Source organism: Strongylocentrotus purpuratus, unplaced genomic scaffold (genome assembly GCF_000002235.5).
Source record: "Strongylocentrotus purpuratus isolate Spur 01 unplaced genomic scaffold, Spur_5.0 spur5_scaffold_18, whole genome shotgun sequence".
Taxonomy (NCBI): Eukaryota; Metazoa; Echinodermata; class Echinoidea; order Camarodonta; family Strongylocentrotidae; genus Strongylocentrotus; species Strongylocentrotus purpuratus.
The window spans coordinates 10,060,084-10,073,086 of NW_022145603.1; the positions used below are offsets into that span (position 1 = coordinate 10,060,084).

Here is a 13,003-nt window from a genome sequence, read left to right on the forward strand (position 1 = left end):
AACCATTGGCATTTGTTATCAATTGCATTTCAGTGAAAGCGGCGAAAAAGCTGAACAAAAGTGTATATGAATTGTTAAATGCATTTCATGATATGATACAATTATTATTCTTCATTTAAATACAAAGTATTCCCGCACAATCTTCTAACTACCCTTATTCATAATTTAAACAATAGAGAAGAAATGTTCTCATTAAATTTAGGTCATTGCTTTGGCAAAGCTGCAAGCACACATTAATAACAGATGTACAGAAGATAAGTTACATTGTATTTCACAGATCTAGATACTGTATCTGTAATCATAATTGTGACATGATGAAATACCCGAATTACCGTCAACTTAACTTAATCTCTTAGAGCAATCTTATACATGTACCTACATACCATGTACATAAAATCTTAACACAAATGAATTCATCAATTTTACTTTGGCAAATCTGTAAGCATGCATAATAGAGATAATACACGTCATTTACACAAACAGTTAAATCCACAAAGGGACGTTAAAATTTATCCTCTAAATCCCTGAACTTTTACATGATAACATAAATAAATTGAATAAAAAATATTAATAAACATTAATTTGAAAGAAGGGGGGGGGGGGGTGGTGGTATAAAATCGTTAAAAATGTCTTAGTTAGTGTAATTCTCATCTCCAAACCACTTAATGATAATTTTTATGATATATAATTTGCCCATATTAAACATTCGACAGATGATAATATGTTGTAACATAATAATTGCAGGGAAAACAATGTACAGTATGAGTTATGAGATATTGTCCCTGATCTCTGATATTTCATGCAAAGCTACAAAATATTGTTTTTCCCCTTTGAATCTTAGTGTAACAAGTGACAGTGAAAGTAATTTTACATATGACTTAGACCAATAAGGGTCAATTCAATTTCATACCTGCTTAAACAAACTACAATACGTTTAAAAGACTGCACAGGGATAAATCTTCTATGTTCTTAAAATTCATAAATTAAAGACCCTATCCGATTAGAATACATCTTATATCCATGAAAAGCTTAATAAACGAAGAACAAATATCAGGCATAAAAATGTAATTTTTAAAGCTTTACATTTTTAGTTTTCAGAGAGCTGTTACCCCTGACAGACACTAAAAAGCAGGTAAATTATATTATTGTAATCTACTGCTTATAATCTTTCAGTTCATAAATAATTCATCTATTTCACTTTTCACATCCCACAGGGTCTTTAAAAAACACAAAGTAAAACTAAACAAACATATGTTAGTACATGAATTATTGCTCCTGCTAACAGATGTGTAGCGGAACAAAAATATCATTCCTCTGTCCATATAAACCATTTCAGATAACCTTTACACTATAAACCACACTAAACACGACAGTATTTACACTACACACTTATTTTGTACCCAATTTTTTGGAATAATTTCCAAGAAATTTTACAGGAATTTGCAGAATGGAGTGGTAAAATTATACATGTAATGTACATGTACATAGTAGCTTACAAATTACATCATTAGTAGTATCCAATTGTTTTCAATTAAGTGGTGCAGTACATGTAATAGGATTGTGACAATATAACAGAGAGAAAAGTACATGCATTCTAAACTCTACAGTGTACTTCCAACCAAATAATTACATTCTTGCATATGAAATACATGTATGTGCATGCACATTTGAATTGTTAGAATAGTGAATAAACATTTAAAAATTGTATTTAATTGCAAATTAAAAGTACAGATTTTATATAATACTGTATGTGTCATAAACAGATACGTTTTAAGATCATACAACAACAATATATTCTCTAAATTCATGGTGGACACATCTTGAAAATAAGTGCACATTCAATTATGACAAATAATAGTCAAGAAATATATAATGTACAAATATTAATAATAAAGTTTTCTAAAATGTGTACATTGGTGACATTTTAAAAATACTATCATTGCACTGTAATTAGCAAATCCTAAGAAAAGCAAATAAGAAAATATTATTACAAAACAAGTACCGGTATATACACAAAAGTTGTTTCTTGGTTACTATGAAAAACAATCATATTCACAATTATATTCTATACTGTATTTCCTAATTTCAAAAAGAGTTTAACTATTTTAGGCATACTCCGGACATAACAGGTAGTTATGTCAAGAAAAGTATTCTGTCTTGCTTCAACATTATTCTGTACAGTCATATATTTTGCCTCTTGGTTATTATGAAAATAAACCTATTACAAAATATTGACAAACATGAATATGTCTGAGTATGTTAAGACAACAACACTGTATAACTAATTTTAGGCAAATATTGATCTAATAAAGCTATTTTCAAAAAGCATTCCACTTTGCTTATTAACTTTGTTCTACACAGAATCATACATGCATTGACCAACTTTGCTAGCGCTGATACATGAAAGTTTTCGTTTTCATCCACTTTTAAAGACATATAATTTGACCCAAAAAGGGAAGTGTGATGACATAGTAATGCTATTAATAATAATTATATTTACCCGGGGAAGCCTCATCAGCTCCAATGCTATTATTCCTGAGGGCCCTACAATTATTATTACCTCAGCAATTGCCAGGTATTCATTTACACCTGGCTGAAGAGTGGCAAATGTGGATCAATGTCTTGCCAAACGCGTTTGCGCCAGGCTGAGATTTGAACCCTCAACCCTTGAATTGAAAGTGAAGTGAATGAACCACTATACTACGACACCTCCATGACATATAATAACTGCTTAGGGTAATTTATTCATTGAATAATGAAGGGGGAGTGGTTTATTGAGTTCAACATCAATCAGTTAAGCTCATTCCACTCAGTGTGAAGAAAGAAGAGAAGCAAAGCTGACATGTCATGTTGCTTTATAATGCTGGGCTGGATTTAGCAGAAAGAGAGGCAAGAGCATAGATGAGAAAACAAGGAGAAGAAGAAACAAAGATAGAACCGAATGAGCAGAAGAAGAAAGTAAGAAAGATAAAGAATAAAAAGAAAAAAATGGAGAAGAGGATAGAGAACCTAAGATATATTGTGAGCCTCTCCGAACTAGTTTGGCCAGGAGGGATTAGACCTCCCTGCATGGTCACCAATAGGTGGTTATCTCAACAAATCAGCTCTCAATTAACATTTCAAAAAAGGGATCATGGGGGACCAATGGTCACCGATTAGGCATTGTTTGTTATATAGAGGGCGCAAGTAGCTATAAGTAGTGCAGTGGGGCTTTAAATCTCAATCATCTAAATTCATTCCACCTAGGTTGAGGGTAGCAGACGGAGAACCGAAGCTCATGGTCATCAGCTCCACCTCTGGACTTGATAGATTGGGACTCTGGTGCAGATCCAGGACCTGGGAAGGAGAGAGAAGACGAAACAAAAATCAGAAAGACATAAAGAGAGAGAGAGAGAGAGAGAGAGAGAGAGAGAAGTAAGTGGGTGTGAGAGAGGGAAGGAGGGAGAGAGAGAAAGAGGGAGAGAAAGAGGGAGGGAGAGAGGGACATAGAGAGAGAAAGAGAGAGAGAGAGAGAGAGGAGAATGGAAAAGAAAGAGGACCCCAAAAGAAGAAACAAAAATCAGAAATACAGAGAAAGAGAGAAGAAGGAGCAGAGTGAGTGGGTAGGAGGGAGAGAGAGAGAGAGAGAGAGAGAGAGAGAGAGTGCAGAGAATGGGAAAGAAAGAGAACCCCCAAAAAGACAAATAAAGAAAAAAAGTCAGGGAGAGATGGAAAGAAGGCGAGTGTGGGGGGTAAAGGAGATAGAAAGGAAAAGATTGAGAAATATGGATAGAAAGAGAGAGAGAGAGAGAGAGATAGAAAAGACAAAATGACGTAGTGAACAAAAAGAGACATAGAGGAAGAAAGATAAAGAGAGAACAGAAAGAGAAAGGGGGAAGCAGGTGATTACAGGGGAGAAATGATAGCGAGAGATGGAGAAAAAAGAAAAGAGATACAATTTTAAAATGCAAAAGAACCCATACAATCTAGTATCTTTCACTGTCAAAATTCTGTAATATTTCAAGTTCAAGATGAATTAATCTATCAAAGGTCTCTACATTTCTTTGTCATATACAAATTACACCAATTAAAAAAATACAGAAAAGATTCATTGCACTTCTCCTTCGCCGCAAAGTCTCCCCTTTGCCAATGCCATACTTCCTCCCAACAATTGCACTTCCTAAACAAAAAAGGAAATAAAATTGTGTTGACTCAGAAGAAAAAGCTTTTAAAACTTCAAATCAATCACAAATCAGGCCACAATTTAGACCCTCCAGCCTTAAATCTTATATTCCACAAATAAGTAAGAATAGGCCTATTATACAATTTTCATTTTTGCTCATATCACATTTCGGATAATCCCCCAGATCTGGAGCTTCAAGAAACACCACAATTGTGACGCTTTTACAACAATCAACAAACTCTATTTCATAGAGTCGCGGTCAAGGGGTTCTATTTGTGAAGTTACAGTTAGCTTTTGTTATTATTTGTTTTCCTTTTGGCTGGCTGTATTGCCAGATTTTTGCTGGCAATAAACTTGAATTTGAATAACCTTTGTGGATTGTTAGTGTACTTTTATCTTTTATGTTCAGCTATATACGCTTCAAGAAGAAAGAAAAAAGAAGAACAAGTAGGACCCCCCCCCATCAAACTCAAAAAGATCATTATGTTCATAAACTATATTATTATTTACTACAAATATATTCAGTTATTCTATATAGCAGATATCATTACTATGTAGCAATGTCTTTCTGTTTCTAAAGAGCTTTGGATTGTTAAACCAACTCTGCGCTAGCTGCCCTGTTATTGAAGGCTCTAAAGCATTCAAGGAATCGCTTTCTACATGTACCAGAGCCCTTTTACATCACCTGGGTTGAGAGTGGCAAATGTAGATTAATGTTCAGGCTATAATAATAATAATAATGATCTGGATTTATATAGCATTTATTTATTAATTTATAATTTATTCTGTAATTCACAAAAAATATAACAATGTAAATATGAGTAAACAAACATTAAGCGAATGTCAATTTAAAGGGACTTTGTCCCATTTGCAGGCCCCAAAAATGAAAAAGTTAAATTCCAACTGCATTTGAAAGATAATACTAATTTAGAACTTCCCGAAAAAAGGTGGGGCTTGAAAATGTCTTCAAGTGGGAAAATAACGACTATTAGTTGTCAAATCGACTTTAGGGCTATAGAGCCCAAAAGTAATAGTCTTGATTTTCAGACAATTGTACCGAATGGTCATACGTTTTATGCTGCGCAAAGATTCAATCAGTTTAATCTTGGCCATCACAAGAAGTGGGTTATTGATGTAGACAAATACTCATGTACCCTTTACAACTCTTTCCATGTATGTTATTACCAAAGAAGAAAAAAAGCCAGTCAGTCACTCAATAGTGTCTGACAGTGAAGTCTAGCAAGTAAACGGGTTTCCTTGCATAATTTGAATATGAGGACACTGCTAAGTTTAAATTTCACAGATAGGACATACATGTACATGACATATTCATAATTCCTGCAAAGTTCTACAGCATTTGAGGTTGGCTGCATTCACACACAATGTGCACCATCTCCATTTCCTGTGGAGTATATGGTCCCGGTGAGGGCATGCCACTAACACAAAGGTTTTTGTCATCCTAACAGGTCCCCATTTCTCTCCTGGGTATAGGGTGGCAAATGTAGATAAATGCCTTGCCAAAAGACATGCTATCTAGAGTCCAATAACTTATCCACTAGACAAAAAAACCTTATCTTCTCTTTTCATTACTCCCTATACTGGACATACATGTAGATACATGTAGAAAAGCAATTACAGTATACTTTAGTCAATAGTACAGCCATTTGACACGTTACATACAAAACTTACATCCACATCTGTCAGATCTCAGGTAAAAAGCAAGCAAATAACAAAATCTATTTCTCGCTATTCTACTTTCAAAAGTACACACACACCACAAGCCCTGTCTTTATTCATACACCTCACACAGAGGCTATAATTGGGCCTAAACTCACACGGCCTCAGAGCTTCAGCTAGCCTGTCAAATAGAACAGTCAGTAGGAGAAAACCCACCTATCCATCAAAAGTTTTAGATAAGACTGACTTAACTTGTGCTTTAATACTTCTCTACAAAGGACCATCAGTCCTGCAGGGTATGGCAACGCGAGAAAGACCACCACGAGACTGGGTGAGACTCTGGACGGCAAGCATAGCAAGCCTGGCCAGAAAGCTTCTCTTTTATTTATTGTCCAGTCATGATATTTTCCTTCTAAATAGGGAAATGGTAATTAAAGGGTGATGAAAGTCTTGCATAAACAAGTTGAGTGAAAAAGAGAAATACTCTGTGAAAATAGGACTTAGTGAAAATTTTAAAGAAATTGGAGTAAGTTAAAAATGTTGGAAAGTTGAGATTACAGCACACACGTATGTGGATCGGAAATTGACTAAATGGTCAATTCACTGTGTTGTACTTAGGGAAACTTTGCAATGGTAAGCTAAAACAAGAAGGATTCCTAATGTTTTAAACTTTTAATAGGTCAAACCAATTGGCAAATTGGACAGGAATATGTACATGTATACAATTAAATCAATTCAAAAGATAAATGCAAGTTTTGCGGAAGTTCTGTAAAAACGAATTGCTAGGTCAAAATCAAATTTCAAATAATTTAATACAGCAAGATTGCAATCTAATATTCTTCTTTCTCTAATCTATAAAAAAAACCCTCAGTAATTCAAATTTTGCAGATAATTCCCTCCCATTCAATTGTGCCGTTAATTGATTGATGTACCTGTTTGTAACTCTGACATCCTTTACCAGTTATAGTAAATCCTTCTCTTAGCACACGTCGTCTGTCTATCCGGAGTTAAATGCCTTTTGTGAATGGGGGACAAAGCCAGAAAGCTGGACACCCGGCCGTTATTAGCTTTAGGGGGTCTCTAGCTCTCAAACAAACAACCCCCTTTTCCAGCTAGGAAACTATTTTCTCAAAGAATTCAATAAAGAGAATTTGGATATCACCTCAAGGGGTGAGGAATGACCAACAATATCTCAATCAAATCTTGCACTGCCCATGAGAATTGGCTAGCTTTTGTTCGCTGTGTGGACTTGTCTGGGTCTTAAGAGCCACTTTTCTGGTGGCATAAAATGCTTTTAAGTGTCGAGTGCTACTTCAGATGTCCATTTTGTGTGTTTGCTAATTCGCTTAGTGGATTTAACTTGCCTATTTTGTTGTTCTTTTTGTTTTATAATCTGTCTGTTTGTATTTCTTTTATTCAGACTCTCTACTCTCTTTTTACGTATTTTTCTCTCTTCTGTACTTTCCTCTGACTTGATGTTCTTTCAATACATGTCTATATACCTTTATTTGTAGTCAATAAAAATGCATATATACAAGATAATAATAACATTTTATTTACCCAGGGTAGCCATTTCAGTTATGAAACTGCTCTTATTTCTGCATAACATAAATATGTTATTACTTCCCTTCTCCAATCAAATATGCTGAGCGCCTAGCTACAAGGCAGAAGGTCCCATTGTTTTAAGTCTTTGGTATGACTCGGCCGGGGTTCGAAACCACGACCTCCCGTTCATGAGGCGGACGCTCTAACCGCTGAACCAACTTAATATCATGGTGAACTTTCCCTTTAATTCTCTGCTATGGCTCCTAATGGTTAGGAGCCAGAGCATATAACACTGAGTTCCCATAAGACATATATTTATTCAGATGGTCATATCTCAGCCAATACTTAACATATTCAATTGGTTTTCGACATTTGGACATTATTTTTGACGCTCTTTCGGAAAATGATTTTTTTTTTAAAGAAATTCTAAAAATAGATTTTTATGACGTCACAGATTCTGTACTCTATATACCCCACTCTTAAATGCAACATCTTAAAGCCCCACTGCACTACTGCAATACATGTAGTTACTTGCGCCCTCTATATAACAAACAATGCCTAATGATGGGCGACCATTGGTCCCCATGGTCCCTATTTTCTTAGGTTAATTGAGAGCTGATTTGATGAGATAACCACCTGTCAGTGACCATGCAGGGAGGTCTAATCCCTCCTGGCCAAACTAAAGATGAAGTCTACCCTCATCATTAGCTGGTATTTATTAAAAAAAAGAAATAAGCAAGATACATAAATTAGTGAAATTCATAACTTTCTAATTTTTAATTTAATTTCACTCAAACTTTCTCTGACCCGTTCCTCTAATTTTTCCGCTTCTATTCAAACCAACTTAATATCATGGTGATCTTTCCCTTTAATTTTTAGTTTTAGTGTAGAAATTACTCTCTTACATTAGAATAACTTGAGATAGGCCAAAAAATAATTACTTTACAACAGTACTCCAAAACTGATGTGGAAAGTACATAGTTCACAGCTCAAACCAGGTACTGCACATGTTTTGATAATGTTGCACTATACACGCTAAAGAAGCTAATAGAACGATAATGTTTTGACCAAATTTATTAGGTGATTTTTCAACCCCTTACAAGCTTTTGAACACCTGCAACTCCAATGTTGTGGCCTGTAATTTCTTAGAGGGTTCAAATATTATCATTCCATTATAGGACCCCGTTTCGGGCAGCACCAATTAGGGCAAGTTACCTATAATGCAACAATGTAACAACGCCATCAAGAGTGCACTAAATGTGGGTGCGTTCTAACCAGAGCGGATTTATAAATCTTAGCGATGTGATCTTTGAAAGAATACAATTTTTGGTAGTAAATGCTTGTGTTATAGGGGGAAGAGGAGGAGGGAGAAGGATGAAGGAGGAAGGAGGAAGGAGGAAGGAGGAAGGAGGAAGGAGGAAGGAGGAGGAGGAGGTGGAGGAGGAGGAGGAGGTGGAGGAGGAGGAGGAGGAGGAGGACGAGGAGGACGAGGAGGAGAAGGAGAAGGAGGGGAGGAGGAGGAGGAGGAGGAGGAGGAGGAGGAGGAGGAGGAGGAGGGGGAGAAGGGGGAGGAGGAGGAGGAGGAGGAGGAGAAGGAGGAGAAGGAGGAGGAGGAGGGGGAGGAGGGGAAGGAGGAGGAGGGGGAGGAGGGGGAGGAGGGGAGGAGGAGGAGGAGAAGGAGGAGGAGGAGGAGGGGAGAGAGGGGAGAAGGAGGAGGAGGAGGAGGAGGAGGAGAAGGAGGAGAAGGAGGAGGAGGGGGAGGAGGAGGAGGAGGGGGAGGAGGAGGAGGAGGAGGAGGAGGGGAGGAGGAGGAGGAGGAGGAGGGGAGGAGGAGGAGGGGAGGAGGAGGAGGAGAAGGAGGAGAAGGAGGAGGAGGAGGAGGAGAAGGAGGAGGAGGAGGAGGGGAGGAGGAGGAGGAGAAGGAGGAGAAGGAGGAGGAGGAGGAGAAGGAGGAGGAGGAGGAGGAGGGGAGGAGGAGGAGGAGGGGAGGAGGAGAAGGAGGAGGAGGAGAAGGAGGAGAAGGAGGAGGGGAGGAGGAGGAGGAGGAGGAGGGGAGGAGGAGAAGGAGAAGGAGGAGGGGGGGGGGGAGGAAAAGGGGGAGGAGGAGGAAAAGGGGGAGGAGAATGAGGTGGAGGAGCAGGAGGAGGAGGAGGAGGGGGGAGGAAGAAGAGAAAGAGAAAGAGGGGAGGAAGAGGAGGAGGAGGAGGAGGGGGAAGGAAGAGTGGGAGGAGGGGGAGGAAAAGGGGGAGGAGAAAGAGGTGGAGGGGGAGGGGGAGGAGCAGTAGGACGGGAGGAAGAGGAAAGAAGAAGAAGAAGAAGAAGAAGAAGAAGAAGAAGAAGAAGAAGAAGAAGATGAAGAAGAAGAAGAAGGAAAAGAAGAAGAAGAAGAAGAAGAAGAAGAAGAAGAAGAAGAAGAAGAAGAAGAAGAAGAAGAAGAAGAAAAAAAGAAGAAGAAGAAGAAGAAGAAGAAGAAGAAGAAGAAGAAGAAGAAGAAGAAGAAGAAGAAGAAGAAATAACATTTCCTAATATTCTTGTTTCCAAAAATTAAGGAGATTTTGCAAAAAACCCATTACTAGTTTTAAAGTGTTTTTTTAAATGTTAAAGTAACCTGTTACCTATATTGTATTTTGTATTTACAGCCTAAAATATTACAAAGAGTATATCCCAATCCTAATTAAAAAAATGGGTATTTGGGAGAAGGAAAACAAACGCTTAAATAGAAAATGAAACAGAGCATCTTTAAAAGTGTAACCAAGTCCTATCCCGATGTGTGTGAAACATACTGTGAGTCACATGAAAGCAACAAGTTCACACAGAATCTCATGCATGTGTACCATACCTATTCGTCTCCTTTCAAAATCACAAAGAAAGAGAAGACAAAAAGCCAGACCATGAAAAAACAAGACTGAATAGCCCTTCACGCTCACTTCCCCTACAAAGCCGAGACTTCCACCAGTACCAGCACCACACAATAAAAGTGACATTCACCACTCGATTTATACAAATATGTACTCCAAGGGAGACTGAATTCACCTTAAATGTATCAATTTTTGGAGCATTTTCAGCGGTATTTGCCCAGTTCGCGCTCTGTTGACATGACTTAAGCGTGTTTGTTGGAAAGCGATAAAGCCATGTTTGCGCCGCTTTTCAGAACGTCGGAAAAGATGGTCTGGTAGTGATTGAGATGAGGTGACAAGCGGAATCACGCCTACTGAAAAGTGCAATTGAACCATAATTTGACTTATCTGTTATTAAAGATAAAGGGCAGTTATGGTCATGCGATTGCATTGTGAAAGAAACGGTGTGGAATCGATCAGAAAAGGTTGATCATCTAGCATATAAGTAATGTACTGCAAGGTTCTGGAATCATCAAAATGATAAGAAATTTGGCCAAATCTTGGTAAAGTTACAAGCACTGGACACAGAAAGATGTATATGGGATCACGTGACACGTGCGCGATATCTGTCACATCCAAATAGATATAACAATTTACCAAATATATCAATAAGTAGGCGGTTTCTCGGCAAAGTTGTTATCATCACGTATTAATCAAAACATATTCTTTCACATGATTGGTAATAAGAGCTTCCATTTCATCTTTTGAGAGGGGAGACGTTTCCAAAACCGGTCTTTACCTTTAAGTGCTCTCACTGCTACTATATTTGATTTGATTAATATACATGGATGCCCATTTTTCTTTGTTCTTTCAAGAACATATGAATCTCTAAAAAAGTTCTGCAATTCAAGTTTGAGCTTTCTATCTCTCTTGGTACTGTATTATCATACTTGATGTTGGTATTATTGAAAATTCTCTCAATTCCCCTTTACAACGATACCCCATTTTTAATGATTATGTAATCATGGAATGTGCAGTGCACCTGAATATGGGCGAAGTCACAAATGAAATATTGCAAAATGCATTTGTTATTACCAGTAGGGAAGTTTTCATTTGCTTGGAAAGTGGATTGTGTTTTTGAAGGAATAAGAATGCATTTTGCAACATTTCACTTTTGACTTGCCCTCATATTCAGATGAGCTGCACATTCCATGATTAAATAATCATTACAAATGGGGCATCATTGTAAAGGGGAATAAATAGGATTTTCAATTGAAACTTACAGTTGGCATAAGCTTAATTAGTTATAAGTTAATTAGCTCTTGCACTATACCAATATAAAAGTAAGATTATACAGTGCGTCCCAGAAAAAACGAAACCAAGAATTATCAATGTTTTATCATAACTTTAATAATCACAATTATAATAAATAAATGACACATATTAATTATAATTGTGATTAAGTTATGATAAAAAATTGATCATTCTCGGTTTTGTTTTTTTCTGGGACGCACTGTACTGAAACAAGAGAGATATCTTTCAAACTTGTATTAGTTTTTTGTTTGTTTATCTAAATGGACTTACCTTTGATTGCCGAACTGGTGTTGGTGTGTGGAACATCTTGAATGAATGCTGAGCTTTCGCAGAGCTGCAGAATAAAAGAGACAAAAGAAAGAAAATGAAACCATTAATGAGTGATCAAGTAAACATATCTTGTCTTTTACACCTAAATTGAGATGCACTTGCCTATTTTCAGATGTGAGATTAAAGATAATATGTTTTGAAAGCAAAATGTATCAAAGGGAATTTTTTTTAGAAACAGAATAATTCATAGCCAGAGATACATAAGTATATGACTGCAAACATTTGTGACTAATAATTCTGACACTCGATTAATCTGCATGTTGCTAAAAAAAAAATAGACAGGTCTATCATTTTTTCTGGACCACTGTGTACCTCAGAGCAGAAATTCTCACAACTCTGTATCTTCAAATGAACAAGCAAAAAGTAAGAGAGAGTGGGAGAAAACTGAGAGAGAGAGATACACAGTCACACACACACGGACAGAGACAAAAACTCAATTTTCCCCGCAACCCTCACAGCTATGGGTCTCTGCAGCCCTTCATTTTAACACCTAATTAATCTGCATGTTGCTAAAAAAAAGAAGGGTCTATCCTTTTTTCCTGGACCACTATGTACTTTAGAGCAGAAATTCATCCAGCACTGTATCCCCAAATGTACAAGCAAAAAAGTAGGAGAGTAAGAGAGAGAGAGAGAGAGAATGAGAGAGGAAGCGATAGAGTGAGAGAGAGAGAGAGGGAGACAAAACTGCAAGTCTCCATTTTTCCTTCTTTCTTCACAGCCTGGGGTTCCTGCAGCCCTCAGTTTTGACACCTGATTAATCTGCATGTTGCTTTACAAAAGGCCCAGGAAGAAAGGAGGTAGATTTTAAGATAACACCAGACAGAGAAAAGAACAACATGCATTCTAATCCACACAAGAATGGATCTGCACCATAACACGGAGAAGCTGGGCAATGGCACAGAAAAAAGAACTCGGCTTCCAACACAAATGCTCACTTACCGGTAGCCACATACTGTACTGTACACATATATTTCACCAGTTTTTACCTTAAGATCCAAAATGAAAACAAGAGAAAGAAAAGAAAAGAAAGAACAAAAATAAATAAAAAAAAAGAAAAAAAAAGAAGGAAAATAAAGAGAGCAATTATCAGTGCCAATTAGGGCGATTCCGTGCAATGTGTCACATATGCAAATATATT

General features: G+C 37.2%; 1 protein-coding gene across 1 annotated transcript in view; it reads right to left on the reverse strand.

Annotated features, from left to right (window-relative positions):
* Positions 1-3,149: 3,149 nt before the first annotated feature.
* Positions 3,150-13,003, reverse strand: part of LOC115925410 — a 27,721-nt gene continuing 17,867 nt past the window's right edge. The window contains exons 10-11 of the mRNA XM_030989178.1: positions 11,806-11,869; positions 3,150-3,336 (exon numbers count right to left, since the gene is read on the reverse strand). Of these exons, the coding sequence (XP_030845038.1) occupies positions 3,220-3,336; positions 11,806-11,869 (181 nt within the window). The 3' untranslated portion in view covers positions 3,150-3,219. The remainder of the gene's footprint in view (positions 3,337-11,805; positions 11,870-13,003) is intronic.